Raw genomic sequence first — 26,884 nt, 5'->3', positions numbered from 1 at the left:
CTTTTTCCCCAGAATGACAGTTTCTATTCCTCATGGTTGTGCCTCCCCTCCTTGGGGTGCTGAAGTGACACATCAAACAAGGATCCCTCTGAAAATGGCTCTGCAGTTGGCGTCATCTTCGCTTTGGAGGGAGAGTGGAAGTCCTACACCGCTCATACTGGAGAATTCTTTGGGATCCTCCTCCCCCCCACCCCCAAATCTTATTTCTGAAATATTTTAGAAGGGGGAGGATTCGCTAATATTCAGATTCCTTGACCCCGAATCCCCCAGGACTTTCGTGTCCCGCCCCGTGGTTAATCTGCTTTTCCCGGATTGTCGCGGTCCCGTGATCTCTCCCGGACAGTGGCCGGCCTCCTTCCGGTACAGGCTTCCGAGGTGAGGCCTCTTCGAGCGACTCAGGCCTGGGATCCAGGACCAAGGCTCGGCGCAGTGCTCCGTTAGAGGCCTGGAGATATGCCCACCCATCCCCGGAGGCCGCTCGACAAATATCGGCTACTTCCGGACAAACAGCTGGCCTCGCCATCTTGGTCTCTTCATGCATATTCAGCGACAGACTGCATATTCATGACCAAGGACGGCCCCAGCACTCTCCCCACCCCCCGCGGGAACCCGCTGGGGAGTACCCGCCCGGCACCGCCTCCTTCATTACCGATTCGCAGAATAGACCATTTTCCAGCAGAGGGGGGGGTACTATTTGCTGAAGGTGAAACCATACTCCAGAATAAAAGCGGCCTAAAATTTACCCTTGGTTCTTCAGATTTTAAACCTCAGTGCCGGAGTGGGCAGCGAGGGGAGACGGCAGGAATAAAAAATTCCTCTCCCCCCCCGTCATTACAAAAGGTCGTCCAACCAGGGAGCCGGGAAAAGACGATCAACGACACAAGCGCGCGCCCCGTGCAGGCCAGTGCAGTCGGCCCCGTAGCGCAAGGGAGGGCGGGAAAGGAAGGGGCGGGGATGCCAGGGCGAATCTATAAAAGGCGTCATTCGGCCAGTTCGCTCTTCAGAAGCGCCGAGAGCGCGGCCGGGGCGGTTGGAGAAGAAGGCGGCTCCCGGAAGGGGGAGAGACAAACTGCCGTAACCTCTGCCGTTCAGGAGCCCGGTTACTTATTTATTCGTTACCCTTTTTCTTCTTCCTTCCCCCAAAACCTTTTCCTTTCCCCCCTCTTTTTTTTTTTTTTTTTTTTTCCCTTTTTGGGAGACGAAAAATCTCCGGGAAGGGGAAGAAGCCCTCCTCTCGCTCCTTTTCATTTCCCCGCCTCTTTCCCTCCCCCACCTCTCCCTTCTCCGGCCTTTTCCTCCCTTCTCGGGGAGGTCCTTCCCGGTGGCCGCCCGGACGAGGTCTGAGCGCTTAGGTGGAGGCGGCGCAGGCTTTTTGTAGGGAGGTTTGCGCCTGCGCAGCGCGCCTGCCTCCGAGATGCACGGGGGTGGGCCCCCCTCCGGGGACAGCGCATGCCCGCTGCGCACCATCAAGAGGGTGCAGTTCGGCGTCCTCAGCCCGGATGAACTGGTAAGCGTCTCCGCCCTCCCACTCCCCCTCCCTCGCGCGCCGGCGGGCGGGGCTTGAGGTGGCCGCGGGGACTCCGGGCTTTCTGGCTGCCTGACCCGGACGGGATCCGGCCGAGTGGGTCAGCGGCGCCGAAAGCAGCGCGGGGCCCGGCCTCGCGGCCTCCCGGAGTTCAGCTTTGGGAGTCCTGTGTCTGCGACAGGGGGCTGGCCGCAGTGCCGCTTCGAGGAGACTTACAGGAGGGGCTGGAGGACGAGAAGGAAGGAGAGAGTGACCCGATCCCACGCCTCAGGGTTGTCGACTTTGAACGACAGCAGGCGAACCCTAGGAAGTTTTCGCGAGTTTGGATAGGAAGCGGGGCCCCAGATTCTTTTCCTCCCCCTTCCTCAGTTGTTAATTGAGCATCTGCTTTGTGATGGACACAACAGACTTTGGGGACACAGAGCTGAGCGAGATAGACAATAAACACAAGTAAACGAAGGAACAAGATAATTCACTCAATGGCAAGTGCCTTGAGTAAAATGAAATGGGTAATTGGGCAGAGAGAGAATCCCTGATATGGGGCTGCTTCCGATGGGGTGGTGTCGGGGAAGGCCTGACTGGGGAGGTGACATTACCCAGCCGGTGAGAAGCAGCCATCTGGTCCATGGATTCTAGGGCAGGAGCTTTTCACACAGAGGAAACAGCAAGTGCAAAGGGCCTGAGGGAGGAATGAATCTGGCATGTCCCAGGGACGAAAGGCAGCCAGTGTGGATGGGGTTGAGTGGGTGTTAGAGAAATAGACTGGAGAAAGGGGCGGGGGCAAGCTAGGTGGGATCTTGTAAGTCATGGTAAGAAATCTGAATTTTTTCTTTAATCATTAGTTTTAATAGGAAATTATTGGAGAATTTTAAGCCAGAGAGTGACATGATCAAATTTACATAACAAAAAATGCTGTGGTTTTCTGAAGACCTGACGTGGCAGGGTTAAGAATGGAAGCTGAGAGAGACCAGTGATTAGGGTAGTCCCAGGGGAGAGCTGTTGGTGGCTTGGACTGGGTCTTTTGTGGAGTTAACTGGAGGGAGACATTTGGCTGGGGAAAAGGAAGTTAAAGGGCCGTGTTGTGGATGGAGACAATTTTGCTGGGCCAGAGGACTCAGCTGGGTGAAGGTTGAGTCAAGAGTTAGAATGTCCTGACCTCATACCACACCACAGAATAAATTCCAGATGGGATTAAGGTTTAAATCTTAAAAAAAAAAAAAAGAAAGAAAAAAATCTGTGAAAGTTGCTTTTGGAGGCCTAACACTAGAGGCAGAAACCCTAAATAATAAAGAATTAATTATAGGAAAGTTTTATCGAGTGCCTGCCATTGCTAGACATTTTACTTATGAGAAAGAGTAAAGCTATTTCCCTACATAAGAATAAGAGCCACTTGTCTTTATCAAAAACACCATGGACAAAGCTAAAAAAGCAGATTGGGAAACAATTTGCAATGTGACTTACAAGTTAGATATCTTAATATACAAAGGAACTCTTATAAATTGGTAAGAAAAGCACACATCTGCTACAAATGGATAAAGAATATAAATAGGCAGTTCACAGAAGTAGTACAAATGATCAAAAAACATTCAGCTTACTAATTATCAAAAAAGTCTGCTTTAAGATATTTTTTCCTTTATCTGATTTTTCTCTGTTGGCAAAAACTGTGGGAAATAGGCATGCTTGTGCATTGTTGGTAGGAGGATAAGTTGGTAGAACCTTTCTGGAGAACAGTCTAGCAATTTTATCAGTCTTTTCATAGTGAAATACCCTGGCACAGCATTTCCACTTTTAAGAATTTATCCTTAAACAACAACTCTGAATTTCTCACTTCAAGTGTGCATGTCCCTCTGGCCTTACCTGGCTCCACCTTTCTGTAGTTGCTTGGACCCAGAACCTCAAAGCCAGCTTTGATTCTTCTTTCCCACAACCTCCCTTCTGTGTCCATCTTGAAGTCTGTCGGTTCTGCCTTTCAAAATTTGTCTGGATTGCAGCCATTTATGCCCACCTCCATCTCGACCACTGTGCTTCCCTGTCTTTCAGCCCACCGCCATCCTTTCCATGGACTAGTGCAGCAGCCCTGGCCCCTAGTTGGCCTTCCTGCACGTGGCAGAACAGCTAGAGAGATCTTTTCATCACGTGTATGTGCTCTCCAAAGGCCTTTCCATTCCTTACATTCAGAACAAAATCCAAACTCCTTACTGTGGGCCCTGCTTGCCTCTCATTCCCAGTCTCCTTCTCGCTGCTGTTCTTGAACCACACTGCCCTGCTTGTTCCTCCAACACTGCAAGCTCAGTCCTGTCTCAAGGACTCTATTACCCACGGTCCCCTGCTGGAACCGTGTTGTCCAGACCTCACGTCAGCATGTTCTCTGTTCAAATGGCACACGTTAGGAATGCTCCCCGGTCACCGTTTAAAATAGCACCTCCTGCACTCTCCACTCTGTATTCCCTGCTTTTTTTTCCCTTGTAGCCTGTCCCTACCTGAAAAGGTGGGTTTTTCTGCTTCTCCATCCCTCGTGAGAATGTCCATTTCATGAGGGACCTTATCTGTATTACACACCTCTGTCCCTGCAGCCCCCCGGATCATGTTAAGCTCCTAATGAAAATTAGTCGAAGAAATTATTGACTTGGATGATTGCACACTCACATATGTAGAAGGATTTTTATTGCAACATTTGAAAATGTCAATTATAAACAACCCAAATGTTAACGGGAACCCTGTTGAATAACTCAGAGTCTGTTCTTAAAATAGAACAAGACCTTTCCCATAGGTTAAGCCTGCTGGTCCTAAACTGGGCTGCGAGGTGCCCCGAGGCACTGAAGCAAGCTCCAGGGACACAGTGACAGGCTTTAAATTTTCTAGAGAAACTAGAAAATTTTTGTTTCCTGTCCAGGGACTTCTATTAGAGGTAGCTCAGTTTCAACATTAGATGGTGCTAAAGCTCTTTTGATGACGTCACACCTTTGTGAAGCTGCAGCTTTATGGTTTACTGACATCTGGGCAAAAATCAGCATGGGGCAAGAAATCAGGGTGATGCTGTCCAGTCTGATTCCAAGGTTTGAGAAGTTGTGCAGTGCCCAGCAGGTGCCATTAGGAAGTAATTGTGGCTGTATGAGAAAGAAACTATTTTGTTCTTTTAATTTGTGTGTATTGGTTTCTCAAATGACTACTAAGTTGATAGCACATAAATACTTAAGTTGTTTGGATCTAGTTACTTAAAAAGTGGATCTCTTGGGTATTTCTTTTGGCCTAAGGAGTGCTGTGAAAAAGTTACTGAGAAGCTAAGGGCACTGTGAACTGATAAAAGTTTGAGAATCTTTGGATTAATTGAAAAGTTACCAAATCATGTGCAGAATAAGGTATCTCATTTTGTAAAAATGAGAACACATTTACATTTTCATAAAAGATTGGAAGCTGTTCACAAAACTTTACAGGGGTCATCTCTAGGGTGTAGGATTATGGGGCAGGGGGGACTTTGATTTTCTTCTATGTTGCCCCTTTGTTTTCAGGAAATAAAATAACAGTTTCACTTTAGATAAGGGGATGGCTGGGTGGGGGGACAGGTGGTATTTAAGCTTAGAATGTTTTCCAAAGGTCTAGGAACAGGAGCATACTGGAGGTGGAGAGGGCTCTTAAAATTGGCTGTGAGAATTGGCTGTTTTTTGCTGTTATAAGGTGGTTTCGGAGCTGCCAGGCACTAGGGGAAGGAAGGAAGGAAGGCTCTTGCTAGGGCTTCATGCAGAGGGAATGGGGTGCTTGATTAGATTTGAAGGAGGTGACCCCAGTTCTTTAAAAACAACCATTCATTGACAGCCTACACGAATGCATAACTTAATTTATTTATACCTTAACTTATTCTAAGGAGGATATAAAGCAGTAATGTAGTCTTTTAGGGAGGGTGTGGGCTACACTGGTGAATCTGAAGATTATCCCTGCCTTCAAATTATTTCTAATCTAGTGAGGGATTTCTATACATGCCACAAATGTTCACTGAGCCCCTACCAGGTGCTGGATACTGTGCTGAGCCCCTAGGGCAGAAGATAAATAGAACATGCTCCTTGCCCTCCAGGATTGCAGCCAGTGGGAGAGACAGATGTGTAAACATATAATTAAGGAAGTTGGGCTAAGAAGCTTGCTAGGGTGTGGATAGAGCTAGGACAAGTTAGAGGAGACTTTACAAAGAGGTGACATCTGAGCTGGGTCTTAAAAAATAAACAGAAGATTACTCAAGGGGGGATGTGAAGCAGAAGTGACTCTGAGAAGTCTCTTCCAGTTGGAGCACAAACGTGGAGAGCAGGAGCTTGTGGTATCAGATAAAGCTGTAAAAGTGGGTGGAGGCCAAATTGTAAGGATTGTGAATGCTTTGCTAAGGCAGAGGGAAGAGAGGAGCATTTATTGAGACTCTGCCACAGGCCTTACATTCTGGAGAGGGGCTGTCCCGGAAAGAGGGCCCAGCCCGTGCCCGGCCACCCCGAAGAGTCTACCTTTATCCTGCAGGCTATAAGGGACCAGAGCTGGGCACCAGTGTGCTTTGAGTGTGATCCAAAATGACAGTTTGTTAATTTGTGGTGGAGGGATCATCCTTCCCATTAAGCAGAAGGCTCGTGTTTGCTGTCCAGGCCACCCCCCTGCCCAGTCCCAGAATGTCCAGGGGCAGAATTGGGAACCGGTGGGGCGGCTGGTTTGCTGAGCAGAGGGTGGGGAAAGGTTCCGAACAGGACTTCCTCGAGGCCCCTCTGGAGTGACTTCTGGCGGACAGATTCAGGCCTGCTCCTGCTGTTTTGTTTCATTCAAGGGGAGCAGACCCATTCTTGGTGTTTCACCTCAGCACATGATGCAGCTGACAAGGCTCCAGCTTAGTTAATTGAGCCCCACACCCGGCCTGCCTCTCCGAGATTACCTCAGGCCGTCTTTGTTAGCTGTGGGGGTTCATGACCTTTTCAGCCTGGAGACTGTTCTGGTTTCCACCCGGCAGTGGCTGATCGGGTCCATTACGAGGGGATTGCTGCTCGGCCTGTCGGGGGGCAGCCTTCTCCCTTGTTTCCGAGTTCCCCGAGGGCACCTCCCTGTGGTGGAGGGTCCTGGGCTGTTTAGTTCAGTTTAACAGACATTTGCTGGGAGCCTGCCAGGTGTCAGGTGAGCACAGGGGATCCAGAATGAACGAGGGGTGCTGCCTGCCCAGAAGGCACTTATGATCTCTAGGGAGACAAACCCCAAGGTGATTGCCTGGCATTATAGCAAGTGCAGTGACAGAGGGACTGTGGCAGACAGAGGAGGGAGGGGAAGCCGTGGACGGGCTTTTGGGAGGAGCAGTGTGAGTCTGGAAGCAGGGTTTGGTCGGTGGGGAAGGCGTTCCAAGCTGAGGGGGTAGCCGAGCAGAGACCCGGAGGGGTGCGGGGCAGGTGGTGCTGGGTTCTACGGGGTAGATAGGATGGTGTGGCGCCTCAGGGAAGCACTTTTTATAAGCTGTCCTGCTGAGTTTGGACGTCACTGTGAGGACAAGCAGGCATGGCTGATTAGATTTTCACTTTAGAAGGAGCATCCTGATTGTGGTGTGGACAGGCTGGAGAGAGAAAGGCTGGTGGCCTAGGAGAAAGCTCTAGTGTTGGCTACAAAGGAAAGGCCAGAACCAGGGCAGTAGTTAATAATGTTGGAGAAGAAATATTCAGGAGGTAAAAATGACCAGTACTTGGCAAATGATTGCGTAGCTGTCACTTATTGAACACCTGCAGCTCTGGGCTGAAGTGGGCTAATAAGTTCCTGATGGTGGCATTGTTCTTAAATGATAGAGCTAGAATTCCAAGCCCAGGATCTGACCCCAAACCAGGTCCTTCCGCCTGTTTTATGCCTGAGATTAAGGAAGGGTGAGTTTAAGTTTCCGCCTTGAGTGCCACCACCTGAGGTGGGGACTGAAGGAAAAGGAGAGGTTTTTGTGCAGAAAGGAGTTTGCTTTCAGACACGTTGAGCAAATCCCACAGAGAGTTAAAGATGTGATTCCCGAGTCCAGAAGGAAGGTGAGGCCTGGAGGTAGAGATGGGAGTCATGAGGATATAGAGACTGCTGTGGGACAGCTTCCAGGGAAGGATGAGAAGTGTGGAGAGCCAAGCCCTGGGGAGAGTTTAAGGAGCAGCCATGGCCGAGGAGCCCAGGAAGAGGACTGAGAGGAGGCAGCCAGCAAGGCAGGGAGGAGTGTGGCGTGGGAGCAGAGGACAGCTGCAAGGGGGCTCTCGTCTGCAGTGGGTCCCATGCAGCTGAGGGGCGCCAGGCTGCGTGGGTGGCGCTCCTTGGCTCTCGGGAGTGGTTCCAGTCCTGGGGTGAAGACAGCTGTGCGTAAGCACTAGTGATCACTGCATTTTGCTGACTTGAACTCGCCGGTCTGTTTTTTTCAGCACAATGTAGTAGAGAGAAGGCCCAGGCCAAACCACTAGACCTGGGTTCAAATCCTGGCTCCACCATTTTCTTGCTGCTTAATCCCAAGCTAGGCAGTTTCCTTGTAATCTGCAAAATGGTGACCGTGGTGCTTGCTTTGGAATTTAGTTTGAAGAGTGAAAATCAGCGAGAACTTGCCCAGCACCAAGAAGATATTAAACTGATTCTAGAGTTTAAATAGTTACTTGTGCCGCAGCGTGGTGGGGTGGGATGAGCATGTGCTCTGGGGTCAGAGAGGATTGGGTTTAATTTCTGCAGCTCTTTCTGATCCGGGGCCCTGGGCAAGTCACTGCACTCAACCTCAGGTTTCTCAGGCCTGGAAAATCGCACTGCATTCCTAGGAGCTTAGTGGTTAGAACTAGAGATATAAAGTCGTGAGGATGTTTGGCACCTGGCATGAAGTTGATACCCAAATGGAGTTTCTTATTCAATCTTCTAAGTTCCCTGCTCTGGGAGTTTAGTGGACCAAGGCCTAGCTAATTTAAAAATCCTTAGCTTTCAGTGCCAGAAAGGATCTAACGGTTGCCTCTGCCAACCTCTAACCCAGGGCAGAAACTGCTCCTCCAACCCACGTCCAGTTCCGAGTGCTCTGCCTCTCCTTTTCCTTCACTGAATAGGCCCCCCTGAGACCTGGCTCCACCTTTCTCCAGCCCTTGGTTCTGCCTTCATCTCAGGAGGCACTCGGCTCTCCTGTCCTATAGTGTCCTATAGTGAAATCTCCAGCGGGACGTGGAAGGGTTCAGGCAGGCAGGCCCTTGCGAAGGAGGGGAACGAAGAGTCAGGGCCACATTTGCCAGTGCCTTGTTCTCATCAGGAGCCGAGGTTCGAGTTGGAAGGCATGTCTGGAGGTGGGACCCCTGGACTGCCAAGGGCCGGGAGGGGTACAGGTTCAGGGAGGTTCCTGCCAGGGACTCAGATTTGTGGGTTTGATTTCAGCTCTAGGGAAGAAACAAGGCATTGATTTTTTTTTTTCCTTGAAACTTTTTATGGGTAGATCCTATAGATATGTGTTACCTAGAATCCACTTTTTATGGAGCCCAGGCTGAGTACCCTGTCCCCAACAGTGACTGAAAAGCTTTTGGTCTGTTGCATTCAGTGTTGGCATTTTCAGAGGGACACACGCTCATCCCCCTTCTCCTCAACTGGGCTCAACTCAGCTAGTTCTTCTGTAGGTAGTTTAGGGTTCTCTCAGACCTCAGAGCCCGCCCCACCTCGCTCCAGTTCTGACAGTTGGAAACCAGGGATCTCAAATAGTTGTTGTCGGCCTTTCTTTTCTACAGAAGCGAATGTCTGTGACAGAGGGAGGTATCAAGTACCCAGAGACCACTGAGGGAGGCCGCCCCAAGCTTGGGGGGCTGATGGATCCCAGGCAAGGGGTGATCGAGAGGACAGGCCGCTGCCAAACATGTGCAGGTAAGTGCTGGGGGCCGGTGTAGAATCCGGGGGGGGGATGGTGAGAGGCGTGGGTCTGAACAGAAAACCAGGGCTGAGGGCAGCCACCTGGAGCTCTGGCCTCTGAGGTCAGTGGAGCTGGAAGGAGGGTGCCTGGTGTGTGCTCCCCAGGAAACATGACGGAGTGTCCTGGCCACTTTGGCCACATTGAGCTGGCCAAGCCTGTGTTTCATGTGGGCTTCCTAGTGAAGACAATGAAAGTTCTGCGCTGCGTCTGCTTCTTCTGCTCCAAACTGCTGGTGGACTCTGTGAGTGGGTGAGGGGCCCTGGCCTGGGGAGAGGGGCTCCTTGGCAGTGGGGGAAGGTCAGGCCCAGCTGACCTTGCTCTGCTTTGTCCTCAGAACAATCCAAAGATCAAGGACATCCTGGCTAAGTCCAAGGGGCAGCCCAAGAAACGGCTCACACATGTCTACGACCTTTGCAAGGGCAAAAATATCTGCGAGGGCGGGGAGGAGATGGACAACAAGTTCGGTGTGGAGCAGCCTGAGGGCGATGAGGATTTGACCAAAGAAAAGGTGGCTGGAGCTGGCGGGACTGTTGGGAGGCAGTGGGTGGGCCACGGTCAGAGGCCTGGAGGGAAGAGTGAACAGCAGCAGTAGATGAAACGGGAGCGTGAGGGAGACAGGAGCTGGGGGCTGGCCTTGACCGCACCCCTGGGCCCTCTCTGACAGCGCTTCTCTCCCCGGCAGGGCCACGGTGGCTGTGGGCGGTACCAGCCCAGGATCCGGCGCTCGGGCCTGGAGCTGTACGCAGAGTGGAAGCATGTCAATGAGGACTCGCAGGAGAAGAAGATCCTGCTGAGTCCCGAGCGGGTGCATGAGATCTTCAAGCGCATCTCGGACGAGGAGTGCTTCGTGCTGGGCATGGAGCCCCGCTTTGCCCGGCCGGAGTGGATGATCGTCACTGTGCTGCCTGTGCCCCCCCTGTCCGTGCGGCCCGCCGTTGTGATGCAGGGCTCCGCCCGCAACCAGGTCAGCGGCTTCCACACTGTGCTCTTGGCTGGGTGGGAGGGCGGGGTGAGGTGCGCGGGGGCCCACGGCGGAGGAGGAAGTGCTTGGGAGCTGTGCAGGCGCCCTGGGTCTGAGCGTACCTGCTATCACCAGCTGTGCGACCTTCAGCGGGGTCCTTAATGTGGTTAAAGGTCATGAAGGTGCCTCCTTAGCTGGAAAATGAGAGTGATGAGGCCTGCCTCCCGGGGTGGGATGAGAGGCGAGCTGTGTGCCTGGCACACGCAGGACGGGCACTTGGTAATGGTGGCTGCTGTTGTGACGATGACGATTGCCTACCTCAGGATGACCTGACCCACAAACTGGCCGACATCGTGAAGATCAACAATCAGCTCCGGCGGAATGAGCAGAATGGCGCGGCAGCCCATGTCATCGCAGAGGATGTGAAGCTCCTTCAGTTCCACGTGGCCACCATGGTGGACAATGAGCTGCCTGGCTTGCCCCGCGTGAGTCCATGCGCTCCCTACTGCCGCGCCAGGGAGCAGAGTGGAGTGGAGCCCACGGGGTCGCCGCCATGGGGCCTCGGCTCAGGGGGAGGGGCCAGTGCTGACTGCCGGTTGGCGCCCCTGCCCCCTGTGTCCTCAGGCCATGCAGAAGTCCGGGCGTCCCCTCAAGTCCCTGAAGCAGCGGTTAAAGGGCAAGGAAGGCCGAGTGCGAGGGAACCTGATGGGCAAGCGAGTGGACTTCTCAGCCCGAACTGTCATCACCCCCGACCCCAACCTCTCCATTGACCAGGTTGGCGTGCCCCGCTCCATTGCCGCCAACATGACCTTTGCAGAGATCGTCACCCCCTTCAACATCGACAGGTGCGCTCCATCCAGAAGCCCAGCCTTGGAGGGGCTGGGGAGACCCCCCCACAGTGGGCGCTGCTTCAAGAGAGGGTGCCCAGTGGTGCCCTCCCCACCTTGGGGAGTGGGCTCAGAGTGAGGTGGAGGGAGGGTAGAAGTTTAGAAGTTCAGGCTTCCACTTGGGCTTGGGGGAGAGGTAGCATCGAGGGCCTTTGGGGGCAGTGCTCTGTTCATTGCACCTGCTTCCTCCCCAGACTGCAGGAACTTGTGCGCAGGGGGAACAGCCAGTACCCAGGGGCCAAGTACATCATCCGCGACAACGGCGACCGCATCGACCTGCGCTTCCACCCCAAGCCCAGTGACCTTCACCTGCAGACTGGCTACAAGGCATGGCGCCGGGCCAGGGCCTCCCACCCACCAGGGCAGGAAGCTCTCTGGGATGGGGCAGGCCAGTGTGGGGTTTCTGAGGCTGTCGCCGGCATTAGGATCCAGGCTTGCTGTCTTTGAGTTTATTGGGGTACCGTCTGTACAACATAACATTTCCCATCTTCACTCCTCTTAAGTAGACAGTTCAATAGCGTTAACAGTATTCACAATCTTGTGCCACCGTCACTTTCTTTTTTAAAGGCTACTTACGGCTGCCCACCACTGACGTCCAGGGTAGTTGTGGCATAAACCCAAGGGCAATGTGAAAGGTGTATAGGGCACAGAAGAGGGCTCTGTGAGGGAACAGAGAGCAGAAAGAGTCTTCGTGTTTAGAGTCTGCCTTGGTTTTCCCCTCTAACTGAGTTCCTTGAGCCATTTGGGCACTGTGTCTTTCTCATCTCTGATAACCTGGTATCTAGCTCAGGGCCTGGCCCAAAAGGAGCATTGGGCTAGTGTTTGGGGTGAAAAAGCACCCCAGAAGCTTACATTTCCATCTACAAAGCATAGAGGGCCCTCGTCCTCTCATTTTTCCTCTGCGGCCTTTGCTGAGCTCTCTCTGCCCCTCGCCCCCCTAGGTGGAGCGGCACATGTGCGACGGGGACATTGTCATCTTCAACCGGCAGCCCACTCTGCACAAGATGTCCATGATGGGGCACAGGGTGCGCATCCTGCCCTGGTCCACTTTCCGCCTGAACCTTAGGTCAGTCTCACGACTGTGGGCAGCAGGCCGGGCTGGTGGCTGGGGCCTGGCCACTCCCCGAGGTTTCACTCTGACCTTTTCTCTCTTTGCCTCAAGTGTGACAACTCCGTACAATGCAGACTTTGATGGCGATGAGATGAACTTGCACCTGCCCCAGTCCCTAGAGACCCGGGCCGAGATCCAGGAGCTGGCCATGGTGCCCCGCATGATCGTCACCCCCCAGAGCAACCGGCCCGTCATGGGCATTGTGCAGGACACGCTCACTGCCGTGCGCAAGTTCACCAAGAGAGACGTCTTCCTGGAGCGGGTGTGTGGCCCTGGGGCTGAGGCTGGGGCTAGGCCGAGGCCTCTGGGATAGCGAGGAGGGCAGGGAGGGTGGGGAGCTGTGAGGTTTTTGTCTGGTCTGCACTGAGCTGACAGGACTGCCATATACCTGGTGAGGTGGAAGGAAAACTCAGAGGCCAAGAAAAGTGTGTGGCTCGAGCACCTCACTTCATTCTTTAAAATTTTACGTAGTTGCAAAATTTCAGGTGTTGTCTGTGAAGTAAAGGTGATCTCGTTGAAATTTTATCTATCGAATTATTTTTACCTTGTTGCCTAATTCTAAAAGTAACTTGTGCTTATTGTTTAAAAAAAAAAAAAAACACACACAACAAAATAAAAAACAGTTTCAGTGAATTTTTTATTAAAAATTTGGAAAGCACTCTTCCTGGTATCCTTTGCCTCCGAAATCTGGCTTTTCCCCTCGGGCAGGTGCCTCCCCTGACAGTCCTGAGCAGTGAGGCCTGCGGGTCTGACTTCCCGTCTTCCTCTCACAGGGTGAAGTGATGAACCTCCTGATGTTTCTGTCCACGTGGGATGGGAAGGTGCCACAGCCTGCCATCCTGAAGCCCCGGCCCCTGTGGACGGGCAAGCAGATCTTCTCCCTCATCATACCAGGCCACATCAACTGCATCCGCACCCACAGCACCCATCCCGACGACGAGGACAGTGGCCCTTACAAGCACATCTCTCCAGGGGACACCAAGGTAGGGCCTGGCTTCTGGATACGCAGGGACAAGATTTGGACTGGGGGCCGGAGCAGGGGCCTTGAGTGGGTGCTGTGTCCCCAGGTGGTGGTGGAGAATGGGGAGCTGATCATGGGCATCCTGTGTAAGAAGTCCTTGGGCACGTCAGCCGGCTCCCTGGTCCACATTTCTTACCTGGAGATGGGTCATGACACCACTCGCCTCTTCTACTCCAACATTCAGACCGTCATCAACAACTGGCTCCTCATCGAGGGTGAGCGTAGGGGCTCTGCCACGCCTTCTCTGAACTCCCTCTCTCCTTCTTTCTGCTCTTCATCCATTTCTCTTTCCTCTCTGGATTCGGTGTCCCTCCGTCTACTTTCTGGGCTCCAATTCCCTCCCGTCTGTGAGTCCAGAGAGGGTGTTGCTGACGCTTCTCCTTATCTCTAGGCCACACCATTGGCATTGGGGACTCCATCGCCGACTCCAAGACGTACCAGGACATTCAGAACACCATTAAGAAGGCCAAGCAGGATGTGATAGAGGTGAGCTGGAAGGCTGAGCAGGAGGTTCTCCGGGACTTTGACCTCACATTAGCAAGAACAGAGGGGTTGTAAGGGTTAGAGGGAACGAGGATCGTGCAGGGGTTCGCTCTCACTGGGAACTCTGCCCCCTCCTTCGTGCCCCAGGTCATCGAGAAGGCGCATAACAACGAACTGGAGCCCACTCCGGGGAACACTCTGCGGCAGACGTTTGAGAACCAGGTGAATCGCATCCTCAATGACGCCCGAGACAAGACTGGCTCCTCCGCCCAGAAATCCTTGTCTGAGTACAACAACTTTAAGTCTATGGTCGTGTCTGGAGCGAAAGGTTCCAAGATCAACATCTCCCAGGTGGGAAGCCCTGTCTTGGCACATATGGGGCCACATTGAAGGTTGGGAGGAGGAGGAAGGTTGTGTGTGTGTGTGTGTGCGTGCGCGCGTGGGGGTGGGGGAGTTGGGGAAGAATGTTGGGGACTCTTACTCTCAAGGGAAAGGGAGTTAACTCCACCTACCCTTCTCTTTCCCAGGTCATTGCTGTCGTCGGGCAGCAGAACGTGGAGGGCAAACGGATCCCATTTGGATTCAAGCACCGGACCCTGCCTCACTTCATCAAGGATGACTATGGGCCCGAGAGCCGTGGCTTCGTGGAGAACTCCTACCTGGCTGGCCTCACACCCACCGAGTTCTTCTTTCATGCCATGGGTGGTCGTGAGGGGCTCATCGACACAGCTGTCAAGACTGCCGAGACTGGTGAGGCCTCCTTCAGATCCAGGGCCCCCCAAGGGCTGAGAAACCCCTAGGGGGTCAGGATTCTCAGGCTAATGGGCTCTAGTCCCAGAGATGTGATGAACAGCCCCATTCTCATCACTATACAGCATTCCATCATGCCGAGCCTGGCTCTTGGACTGCCATGTGGAGGGTGGTTCACCAGGGACTCTGCTGGGCCCACCAGCCAGCTGGTGGTGGCCGTGGCTTTCATTGAAAGTTCTCAGGGGGATGGGGTGGATAGTAGCCCCCGAAGAGCTGACTCTTCTGCAGATGGGTAGGTTAAGGCCCCAGACTGGCCAGCAAGGGCTTGTCCCAAGATGGGGAGTGTCTTGGGACTTTGGCGTCCTCTTCTTGCCTTGGGTCCCACCATCAACCATCGCCCCCAGGATACATCCAGCGGCGGCTGATCAAGTCCATGGAGTCGGTGATGGTGAAGTATGACGCGACCGTGCGCAACTCCATCAACCAGGTGGTTCAGCTGCGCTATGGCGAGGACGGCCTGGCCGGCGAGAGCGTCGAGTTCCAGAACCTGGCCACCCTTAAGCCTTCCGACAAGGCTTTTGAGAAGAAGTGAGGAGGCGGGCAGGAGGGTGGTTCCTGTCCTTGGGGCTCAGGGCCTGAGTTGTAGGGTTACCCCCACCTCAAGAGATGGCCTGGGATGCGTCTGGCGGTGGACCTTACCTTTTAAAGCTCTTTCCTCACCCCTATGAAAGCAGCTATGAGACGGGAGGTGGGGTGCGGTGGGGGGCACAGTTGGGACCCACCCCACCTTCGTCCCTGGTAATGGTAAGAAGCAAGCCCAGAACAGGGTGTGTGCTCAGGTCCCATTCACGGTACAGTCCTCGGGCCTGGACCTTCTATTTCTCTGCCTAGAATTTTGTCCCCAAAGCCCTGTTCCCTGGACTGTGTCGCTTTGGGGGCCTCACCCGCCGAGAAGCCTGGTGAGACCCCAGAGCCCACCTGGCCCCCTGACTCCCCCACCTGCTGCCTGCAGGTTCCGCTTCGATTATACCAATGAGAGAGCCCTGCGGCGCACGCTGCAGGAGGACCTGGTGAAGGACGTGCTGAGCAACGCGCACATACAGAACGAGCTGGAGCGCGAGTTCGAGCGGATGCGGAAGGATCGGGAGGTGCTCAGGGTCATCTTCCCAACCGGCGACAGCAAGGTGCGTGTGGGTGGCGTGTGCCGGCCTGGGGGCGTCCTGCCGCGGGGTGGCTGTCCCTTGACTCCTCACCTCCCTCCAATCCCTCCTCTCCCAGGTTGTCCTCCCCTGCAACTTGCTGCGCATGATCTGGAATGCTCAGAAAATCTTCCACATCAACCCTCGCCTTCCCTCCGACCTGCACCCCATCAAGGTGGTAGAGGGTGAGTACCTGCCCAGATAGGCTCTAGGCCGGGCTGGGGGGCTGGAGCCTGCTGGGCCCTGACCTGACAATCTCCTCATCCCTTGTTTGGCCCCCAGGAGTCAAGGAATTGAGCAAGAAGCTGGTGATTGTGAATGGGGATGACCCACTAAGCCGGCAAGCTCAGGAGAATGCCACGCTGCTCTTCAACATCCACCTGCGATCCACACTGTGCTCCCGCCGCATGGCTGAGGAGTTTCGGCTCAGTGGGGAGGCCTTCGACTGGCTGCTCGGGGAGATAGAGTCCAAGTTTAACCAAGCCATCGTGAGTGCGGTCCTCACCTCTGCCTTGTGTTTCTCCTTTTACCTGTTGTCTTTTCTGGGCTCCCACCCAGGCCCACCCCTGCCCACCATCTCCTAATAAGGGCTCTCTTTGGTGTTTGGTGCTCTCTACTTATAGCGACCCGATAGTGGAGGCAGAAAAGGGGGCTTGGAGAAAACGGGTGCCTGTTCCATATGGTGGTCACACTGGTAGTAAGTAGCACAGCTGGGATTAGAAGTAGAGCTGTTGTTCTTTATTTTCCTAATGCCTGCTGTGTGTAGAATTCTAATTTAGCTGGAGGTGGGGAATGGGAGAGAGGAACTAGGAAAGAGATTTACAGATAGGATATGCTATCACTGCCTTTGAGGATTTTACAGGATAATGGAAAAAGAGAAAAGACTTATAATTAACTATAATTACAGGCATGCATCTGAATACATTTCATGTAAATCCCATGATGTAAATTAAATACTTAAAAATGCATTAGGAGAATAAAATACTTAGAAATAGATTTAATCAACATAGCCCATGAGCTGTATGCTGGAACTTCAAAGCATAGTTCAAAGAAGTAAAAGAGGAATGAAATAATTGGAAACACATCCTATGTTTGTGGGTCAGAAACTTAAAATTATTAAGATGTAATAATACTACCTAAAGCCGTCTATAGACTCAGTGCAATCCCTAGCAAAATCCTAGTAGCATTTTTTGCAGAAATGGAAAAACCCATCCTAAAATTTGTATGGAATTTCAGGAACTAGAAGCCAAAAAAGTTTAGGAAAAGAGGAATAAGGTTTGAGGACTCACATTTCCCAGTTTCAAAACTTACAACAAAGGTACAGTAATCCAGACACTCTGGTACTGGCCTAAGGGATACCCATAGGTTTGACATCAAAAGCGCAAGCAACAAAAGAAAAAATAGATAAGTTGGATTTTCATTTTTTTAAATTAAAAACTTTTGTGCTTCAGAGGGCCCCATCAATAGAATTGGAGAAAATATTTCTGAATCATGTATCTGAAAAGGGACTTGTATCCAGAATATATAAAGAACTATTATAATTCAATAATAAAAAGATAATAAAAAATAATCCAGTTAAAAAATGTCAAAGGATTTGAATATAGACATTTCTCAAGAAGATATACAAATGGCCAGTAATAAGCTTATGTAAAGATGCTCCACATCACTAACCATCAGGGAAATGCAAATCAAAACCACAGTGAGACATCACCTCACATCCACTAGGGTGGCTAAAATAAAAAAGACAGGGGCAAGTGTTGATGACGGTGTGGAGAGATTGAAATCCTCACGTAGTGCTCATGAGAATGGCACAGCTGCTTTGGAAACCAGTTTGGCCGTTCTTCAAAACGTTAAATATGTAGTTGCAGCAGGACCCAGCAATGCCATTTGTAGGTATGCATGCAAAAGATTTGAAAACTTATGTCCTCACAAATAGCTACACACAAACATTTATAGCAGTACTGTTCATAACAGCCAAGCAGTGGAAACAACCTTAATTTCCATCCCTTGTTGAATAGATAAACACAGCATGTGAGGGAATATAGAGTGACAGAAAGTAATGAGCTATCAAGCCACAGAAAAACATGGAAGAACCTTAAATGCATATTACTAAGTGAAAGAAGCCAGTCAGGAAAGGCACTATACTGTACAATTGTAATTAAACGGGTAAATCTTCTGGCATGTGATTTTATCTCAATGAAAAAATAATGCATTAAGGAAGCTTCTTATTAGGAGACTGTTGCAAGATGAGTTATTTCCCTTGTAATTTCAGGATACTTTCAGAAGTTTGGATTTTAGATGGTAACATATCATTTTCTAATGTGCAGCACATCAGTGCTAAAGGGTGTTCTGTAAATTGAAGCCCTGACTGGTGAAGGAGATGATCAAATAAGACTCCTGTTTTTTAAGCTTGCCTTTCTTTTCCGAGCTCCCCTGCCCAGTGTACCTTAAGGTTAGAGAATAGTCCAATCTGCCTCCTGCTCCAAGCTGCCGGAAGTGAGGGCTTTGCTTTTTCTGAGACCAGCTTTCCTTCCTCCTTAGGCTCACCCTGGGGAAATGGTGGGAGCTCTGGCTGCCCAGTCTCTAGGAGAACCTGCCACCCAGATGACCTTGAACACCTTCCACTACGCCGGTGTGTCTGCCAAGAACGTGACTCTGGGTGTGCCCCGACTTAAGGAGCTCATCAACATTTCCAAGAAGCCAAAGACCCCCTCACTTACTGTCTTCCTGCTGGGCCAGTCTGCCCGAGACGCTGAGCGAGCCAAGGTAGGGTTGGAGGTTGATGGGCTCCTTGGCAGGATGGGAAGGAGAAGATCTCTTTCTCCTACAGAAAGGGTTTGGGATTTAGGAGAGTTTGAAGAGGTTTTCGGAGTCACCCATATCCGTGTGTCCTCAATCCCCCCTTCCTTTCCAGGACATTCTTTGCCGCCTGGAACACACAACGTTGAGGAAGGTAACAGCCAACACAGCCATCTACTATGACCCGAACCCCCAGAGCACGGTGGTGGCTGAGGATCAAGAATGGGTGAATGTCTACTATGAGATGCCTGACTTCGACGTGGCCCGGATCTCCCCCTGGCTGTTGCGTGTGGAGCTGGACCGGAAGCACATGACTGACCGGAAGCTGACCATGGAGCAGATCGCTGAAAAGATCAACGCAGGTGAGGCCGGGAAGGCAGGTTGGTGCCAGAGTCCTGCCTGGGCTCCCATCTCTGCCGTCGTCAGTGTCCTCTAGTCCTGAAAGAGCCACCCACCCGTACCCCTTCTGGGTACCAGTTCTGCTCTGCTCCGTCAGGGCACTTCCTCTTCAGGAGTAGGGTCAGTTCCCCTCCTCGTGTTTCACCTCCTTCTTTCTAGAGGGCTTCTGTGAGCAGGAGGGAAGCCACCAGAGAGCCCTCTGCAGTCTTTCTCACGGTCCGTTCTCATCCCCACCAGGTTTTGGTGATGACTTGAATTGCATCTTCAATGATGATAACGCAGAGAAGCTTGTGCTCCGAATCCGCATCATGAACAGTGATGAAAACAAGATGCAAGAGGTAAATGGGACCCAAGAAGAAACTTGACACGTCAAACAGGAAACCATTGCAGCTTGTTAGCGACCAAAAAATTTTAAATGAAAGCACCCTTGAGGGGCCAGTGACATCCACCTAATATAGGAATGGAGGCTAGTAGAAAGTAATGATTTTCAGAATTCTCAGCAGCAAAATTCTTTGAAATCAGAAGCAGCAGCCGAATAGATAAAACAGTTGGTGTTGAACTGGGGGCAGGTCCCTACAGCTTGTTGTCCTAAGGCAGGACCAAGCTCAGCCATGGGGCAGGGGCACTGTTGGGGACAGGTTGGACAGGAGGGCAGGACGGTGGTGTGACAGCAGAGGGGACAAGACCCAGGAAAACGCCCACCTGTAGCCTCACTCCTGGGCTTGGCTCCTGAAACTTTGCGGAGGTGGGCGCCTGATTCACTAACAGCAAAAACTCAGAACTCACCAACTACTGGACTGTAGAACAGTTAAGACAATTCTGACCTATCAGGTGGAATACACTACACATCCATTAAAAGAGATGGCTGTCAAGACAGAAACAGCCTGAGAAGCAGTAGGTTAAGTGCCAGAATCACCCCAGAAAAGTGCTGTGTGCTCCTCATGGCCACTGATGTGCACGTCTCACAGAGCCAGGAGCTGGGCAGGACCACAATAGAGGAAATTACGTTAGGATAGTGGGGTCGTGGGTGCCTTCTCTTAGGCTTCTGTTAATATTTCCTTAAAAACATGATAAAAAAATAATCTCACAGAATCTGAAGAGGGCAGAGTCTGGCGGCCTGACTCTTCTGGTCCCTGAGGCGCTGCGGTTTTGGGGGTGAGAGGGGCCCAGAGGCTTCACTCTTGTTGCAGGAGGAAGAGGTTGTGGACAAGATGGACGACGATGTGTTCCTGCGCTGCATCGAGTCCAACATGCTGACCGACATGACCCTGCAGGGCATCGAGCAGATCAGCAAGGTGAGCCATTCCCTCCCCGAGGCCCCTTCCGCCCCCACCCGCACCCCTGACCCCGCCCCTGAGCTCACCGTCTCCCCTCCAGGTGTACATGCACTTGCCCCAGACAGACAACAAGAAGAAGATCATCATCACAGAGGACGGGGAGTTCAAGGCCCTGCAGGAGTGGATCCTGGAGACGGACGGGGTGAGCTTGATGCGGGTGCTGAGCGAGAAGGATGTGGATCCCGTGCGCACCACGTCCAATGACATCGTGGAGATCTTCACGGTGAGCCCCACCCCCCACAAGCTGCACCGCTCTGCTCCCCCTGGGCCTCTCTGGCTCTTGGGCCCCCGGGCAGCAGTTGCTTTCTGTTATCTCCACTACTGGCTTTCCTTGCTCGGGTTTTTTAATGTCTGAATTAATCCACCTTTGCATCAGCTCCTGACCTTTCTCTGTTGGTCTAGGGGGTGGCAGGAGCCGGGGTGGGGGGAGGGCAGAGCCTCTGGTCCTGACCCCTCCCCGCCCCTTCTCCGCCAGGTGCTGGGCATCGAGGCCGTGCGGAAGGCCCTGGAGCGGGAGCTGTACCACGTCATCTCCTTTGATGGCTCCTACGTCAATTACCGGCACTTGGCCCTCCTGTGTGACACCATGACCTGTCGCGGCCACTTGATGGCTATCACCCGCCACGGAGTCAACCGCCAGGACACTGGCCCGCTCATGAAGTGTTCCTTTGAGGAGACGGTAAAGGCCGCACTTCTGCCCGGGTGGGAGGAGAGAGAGAAGGGAAGGAAGGGGTGCTGGGGGGGAGGAGGGGCTTCTCTGAGTGAATGGGCAGCGGCCTCGGGGCGCCCCTTCCCCGCGTGGTGCCCCAGGTCATGCCCACGGTGGGCGGTGAGGGGGCCTGATGGGGCGGTGCCTCCCTGGCGGTTGTGCAGGTGGACGTGCTTATGGAAGCGGCCGCGCACGGGGAGAGCGACCCCATGAAGGGCGTGTCCGAGAACATCATGCTGGGCCAGCTGGCTCCGGCTGGCACTGGCTGCTTTGACCTCCTGCTGGATGCGGAGAAGTGCAAGTACGGCATGGAGATCCCCACCAACATCCCCGGCCTGGGGGCCGCTGGACGTGAGTATGAGCTTTAGCCGCTGGAACCAGGCCCTGGATGGGGCAGCACCACCCCTAGGTGCCCGTCCTCATGAGCCCTGTATGCCTCCTTGCAGCCACCGGCATGTTCTTCGGCTCAGCACCCAGTCCCATGGGAGGAATTTCTCCTGCCATGACGCCCTGGAACCAGGGTGCAACCCCTGCCTATGGCGCCTGGTCGCCCAGTGTCGGTCAGTAACCCAGCCCGGGGGAAAGAGCCTTCTCGGTAGTTCAGAGGGACAGTGAGCCGGGGCCTTAGAGAGGAGCCATGGCTGGGATGCTGGAGGGTGTGGCGAGCTAGGGAATGGTGCGGGAGGGTTGGCTTGGGCTCCAGCTCTGGTTTTAACCTGTTTCTCTCACTCGGCAGGGAGCGGGATGACTCCGGGAGCAGCTGGCTTCTCGCCCAGTGCTGCCTCAGATGCCAGCGGCTTCAGCCCGGGTTACTCCCCTGCATGGTCTCCCACCCCGGGCTCCCCGGGCTCTCCAGGCCCCTCAAGCCCCTACATCCCCTCACCAGGTAAGCTGTGCTGTCTGCAAGGGCCTAAGTTCATTTCCTCTTTGATCCTTCCTTCTGGATGAGTCTCTCCGTCACTCAACTGCCTTGTTGGCTTTCTTTCCACAGGTGGTGCCATGTCTCCCAGCTACTCGCCAACGTCACCTGCCTATGAGCCCCGCTCCCCTGGGGGCTATACTCCCCAGAGTCCTTCTTACTCCCCCACTTCTCCATCCTACTCACCGACCTCTCCATCCTATTCTCCAACCAGTCCCAACTATAGCCCCACATCACCCAGCTATTCCCCGACTTCTCCCAGCTACTCCCCAACCTCTCCCAGCTACTCCCCGACCTCTCCCAGCTACTCTCCAACCTCTCCCAGCTATTCTCCAACTTCCCCGAGCTACTCACCAACATCACCCAGCTACTCACCAACCTCTCCTAGCTACTCACCAACCTCTCCAAGCTACTCACCAACATCTCCCAGTTACTCACCAACTTCACCCAGCTATTCTCCAACCTCCCCCAGCTACTCACCAACCTCTCCGAGCTATTCGCCTACATCTCCGAGCTACTCACCAACTTCCCCAAGTTACTCACCCACCAGCCCTAACTATTCTCCAACCAGTCCCAATTATACGCCGACGTCACCCAGCTACAGCCCAACATCACCCAGCTACTCTCCTACTAGTCCCAACTACACACCAACCAGCCCTAATTACAGCCCCACCTCTCCGAGCTACTCCCCAACTTCACCCAGCTACTCCCCAACTTCTCCAAGCTATTCCCCTTCAAGCCCACGATACACACCCCAGTCTCCAACCTACACCCCAAGTTCTCCCAGCTACAGCCCGAGTTCTCCCAGCTACAGCCCTACCTCGCCGAAGTACACCCCAACCAGTCCTTCCTACAGCCCCAGCTCACCAGAGTACACCCCAACCTCTCCCAAGTACTCACCTACCAGCCCCAAATATTCGCCCACCTCTCCCAAGTACTCACCTACCAGCCCCACCTACTCACCGACCACCCCAAAATACTCACCGACCTCTCCCACCTACTCACCCACCTCGCCTGTCTATACCCCAACCTCCCCCAAGTACTCGCCCACCAGCCCCACCTACTCTCCCACCTCCCCCAAGTACTCACCCACCAGCCCCACCTACTCACCCACCTCCCCCAAAGGCTCCACTTACTCGCCCACCTCCCCTGGCTACTCGCCCACCAGCCCCACCTACAGCCTCACCAGTCCGGCCATCAGCCCGGATGACAGTGACGAGGAGAACTGAGGCTGCGCAGGGCGCGGCGGCTGCAGCTGGCTAGGGAGAAGGGCGCCTGGGGGGCACTGCCGTCCTTGCCCCCCATGTGGCCACCCAGCCCAGCCCCCTTGTACATAGCTCCTTGTGACAGAGCTCCCCGCTGAAGTTCCGACCCCGTTACTGATGGGGTTTTTGCTCTTGTTTTCTAATCGTGCTTTCTCAGAACCCACCTCCCCAGCTGTGGTGTTCTCTCCTACCCGCCCCCACCGTGCCTGTCCCCTAATTGAGGACCCTTCCTTGCCTGTGGCTTGACTGGGGCTAAAGGATATTTTAACTTCTTAGGGGTAGTTCCAGCTCTGGGTCGTTTCATCTGATCTTCAGAAAGAGCAACGCTAAAGCTGCCTTTTGTCTGTTATTTTATTTTTTGAAGTTGAAATAAAGTTTGCTAATTTTGACCAAATGTACGCATATCATGTGCTTCATTGGGGTACGGGGGAGGCAGGGATACCCAGGCCCCTGCCCCCTCCCTGGTCCTTCGGCCCACCTGCCAGGCGGTATGGGGGCCAGAGTGAGAGGGGACCCCAGACCTGGCCCTGAGCAGACACCGCGTCCCTGCTGCGCGCCCGGAAGTGGGCCCAGAGCTGGGGTCCTCAGCCTAAAGCAACACCGAGCGGGCAGGCTTCTAACTCATTTTACTGATGTTCGTGATACAGAATTTGGAAACGCTTAGGAAGGTGTGATACAGAAGCAGAAACATAACCTCCCTTAATCCCACCACTAGGAGGCATATTGCCTTTTGGTATTTTGTCTACGCATTTCTCAGTCACTTCTAACAAGTGAATGAGAATGTAAGTTTCACTTTGGCCTCAAACCAACCATGAGAATATTGTGGGTGCCAGAAGATATTTTAAAGCCAAAGTTAAAGCATGCAAGGATAATTGGCTGTTTTCAATTGGTCAGGTCATATTTTCTTTCATTAGCACCTTCCTAATATATCAACTTTCTACATCCTCTGCAAGAGTTATTTTTGCCTTTAGATATTTTTAGTATTAAAAAAAATTAAACTTAAATTATTTTAAACTAATTTAAACTATTATTATTTTAAACTTTTTAATTATTCAGAGAATAGTACAGAAGATGCTATGACCAACACTTACTAATTTATCACAGATTATAGATGATACTTTCCCATATTTAATCCAGATCTTAAATTGTTTGAAAGAAATAGGATGTGTTTATTATAAAAGATTAAAATAGCTAGAAGGAAAGGACTGAAATGGTGAAACTGTAACCTATAACATTCTTTGAAATTTGCTATATAGCTACTTGTTAAATTGTAATTTGAAAGTTACCACCTTTTTGTATATATATTTTTCACAATAAAGCAATAACTGAAACTATGGTACTGTAACCCATAACATTCTTTGAAATTTGCTAACTATTTGTTAGACTGTACTTGGAAAGTTATTACGTCTACGTAAATATGTTATATTCCATAATTTTTTTTTAAAATACATCACACACAAAAAAAAGATTCAAGCACTGTGGAAAAGTACAAAGGAAAAATGTCGGTCTCCCCAAATCACTACCACTTAGAAACTAGTGTTTCCAATTGGTGAGTATACTTTCAGACATCTCTTTCATATAGACTAAAGGGATAGAAGTTAAATAGAAATTGATTTACAAGAATGGGATTATTCTTTACGTATTCTTCAATAATTTCAATAATTTTAAGAAGGAAAAAAGTAAGTGAAACTGATGAATTTGCTGGATGTCATATCAAGTGTTTTTTCCTCTAAGGAATATTCCTAAAAGATCCCTTTAATATTAAAAAAAAAAGAAAAAAAAATTATTGAAACGTTGGTGATGCTATGCTATTTTAGAAAGCATATAAAGTTTAGACAGTATGAATTGATTCCCTAATTCATTCTAATGTTCCCCCTTGTTTTTTTGTTTGTTTTTTTATGTTTTCAGGAGTTTATTGTGTATTTAGGTTGCTTTTTTTTTTAATTAAATTCAGTTTTATTGAGATATATTTACTTTCCATACAATCATCCATGGTGTACAATCAACTGTTCATTGTTTGTTTTTAATTTAAATTTTATGTGGTCTAAAAAACAAAGTGAAATGCCTGTATGCCTCTCATTCAACTTAAGAAATTGAGTCTTGGTGTCTCTTCTGTGCCCCTGCCACAGCATGGCCCTCCCTTTTCCCAAGGGGTTAGCATTTTGAATTTCATGTTAATTGTTCTTTTGTTTTCCTTCATAGCCTACAATGCATACATCCTTAAGAACATTAATGAAATGACATTGAATTTATTCTTTGTGATGGGCGTCTCTTAGTCAACATTTTTAGTGACTCATGAGATTGAAGTGTGTTGCTATCCATTTTAAAGTGAACATTTTTACTACAGTATAGACTCTTAAAGTGTTTAAATATGTACTTTATCCATTCTACTGTTGATGGATATTTGTCTATTAAAACAATGTAACCGTGAAAATTTCTGTGTGTGTCTCATGGTGCACACACATCTGAGTTCCTCTAGGGTATATTCTGGAAATAGAATTTCTGGAACACTGGATGTGTACTAAGAAAAGCCAAACTTCCAGAATGATTTTACTAGTTTACAATCCTGTGGATGGTGGCTGAGAAATTCCCTTGCCCCACAATCTCTCTAATAATGCAGTATTGCCCAAATTTTAAAAGTTTGCCTATCTGTTGGGTATGAAATAGTATTTTGTTTTTACTGAGATGAAAGTCACATAACAAAATTAACCATTTCAAAGTGAACCATTTATGGTCATTTAGTACATTCACAGTGTTTTTTCAACCACCTTCTCCATCTAGTTCCAAAACATTTTTACCACCCCACAAGGAAACCAGGCACCCATTAAGCGATCACTCCCATTCCCTCTTCCTATAAATGGAATCATAAATACATGACCTTTTGAGTCTGGCTTCATCTGCTCGGCATAATGTTTTCGCAGTTCATCCAAGGAACAGTTTTCAGTAGCTTCTTCCTTTCTATGGCCACAGAATATTCCACCGTATGTATATTCCCCATTTTGTTTATCCATTCCTCTGTTGATGGACACGTGGGTTTCCACCTTTTAGCCACTGTGTCTGATGCGTGTACATGTACTTGTTTGAGTCCCCGTTTTCAATTCTTTGGGATATACACCTAGGAGTGGAATTGCTGGGTCATATGGTAATTCTATATTTAACTTTTTGAGGAACCACCAAACTTTACCACAGCGACTGAACCATTTTACATTCCCACTAGAAATGTGTAAGGGTTCCAGTTTCTCATCCTTGCCAACACTTAACTTTCACTTTTTAAATTATAGCCATCCTAGTGGGTGTGAAGTGGTATCCCATTGTGGCTTTGGAAATAGTATTTTATCATGCTTTTAATTTGCATTTCCTGGGGGTTGCTAAGGAGGCTGAGGATCTTTTCTTATTCCTGATCTTTTCTTATTCTTTTTCCTCCTCTGTGACATGCCTGTTTGTTTTTTGTCCATTTTTTCCACTTTGGTTGTCTTTTTGTGATTGATTCTTAGGAGATATTTATATGGTTAATAAGCTAATAATCCTTTGTTGGCTATATATGTTGCAATTAAATTTCCAATTTAATGGCTTGGCTTTTCACTCTATTGTCTTTAGTTCTTAAGCTATTGTAGTTGAATTTACCATTTTT

At 51.0% G+C, this 26,884-nt stretch overlaps 1 protein-coding gene across 1 annotated transcript; it reads left to right on the top strand.

Moving 5' to 3' along the window:
- Positions 1-1,414: 1,414 nt before the first annotated feature.
- Positions 1,415-23,647, top strand: POLR2A (RNA polymerase II subunit A). Its single transcript, XM_037810139.1, has 29 exons — positions 1,415-1,507; positions 9,235-9,367; positions 9,518-9,654; positions 9,748-9,921; positions 10,096-10,377; positions 10,698-10,859; positions 10,999-11,219; positions 11,456-11,588; positions 12,203-12,327; positions 12,424-12,634; positions 13,146-13,355; positions 13,440-13,608; positions 13,785-13,879; positions 14,024-14,227; positions 14,404-14,626; positions 15,031-15,214; positions 15,639-15,810; positions 15,905-16,010; positions 16,108-16,313; positions 18,367-18,591; positions 18,740-18,986; positions 19,261-19,361; positions 20,214-20,318; positions 20,401-20,583; positions 20,836-21,039; positions 21,234-21,420; positions 21,516-21,629; positions 21,806-21,955; positions 22,061-23,647. The coding sequence occupies exons 1-29, from the start codon at positions 1,415-1,417 to the stop codon at positions 23,215-23,217; spliced, it is 5,913 nt and encodes a 1,970-aa protein (XP_037666067.1). The 3' UTR covers positions 23,218-23,647.
- The last annotated feature ends 3,237 nt before the right edge of the window (positions 23,648-26,884 follow it).

The sequence above is a fragment of the Choloepus didactylus genome, chromosome 18, assembly GCF_015220235.1.
Source record: "Choloepus didactylus isolate mChoDid1 chromosome 18, mChoDid1.pri, whole genome shotgun sequence".
Taxonomy (NCBI): Eukaryota; Metazoa; Chordata; class Mammalia; order Pilosa; family Megalonychidae; genus Choloepus; species Choloepus didactylus.
The sequence above is the reverse complement of the archived record's forward strand: the minus strand, read 5'-3'. Positions and strand labels throughout refer to the sequence as shown.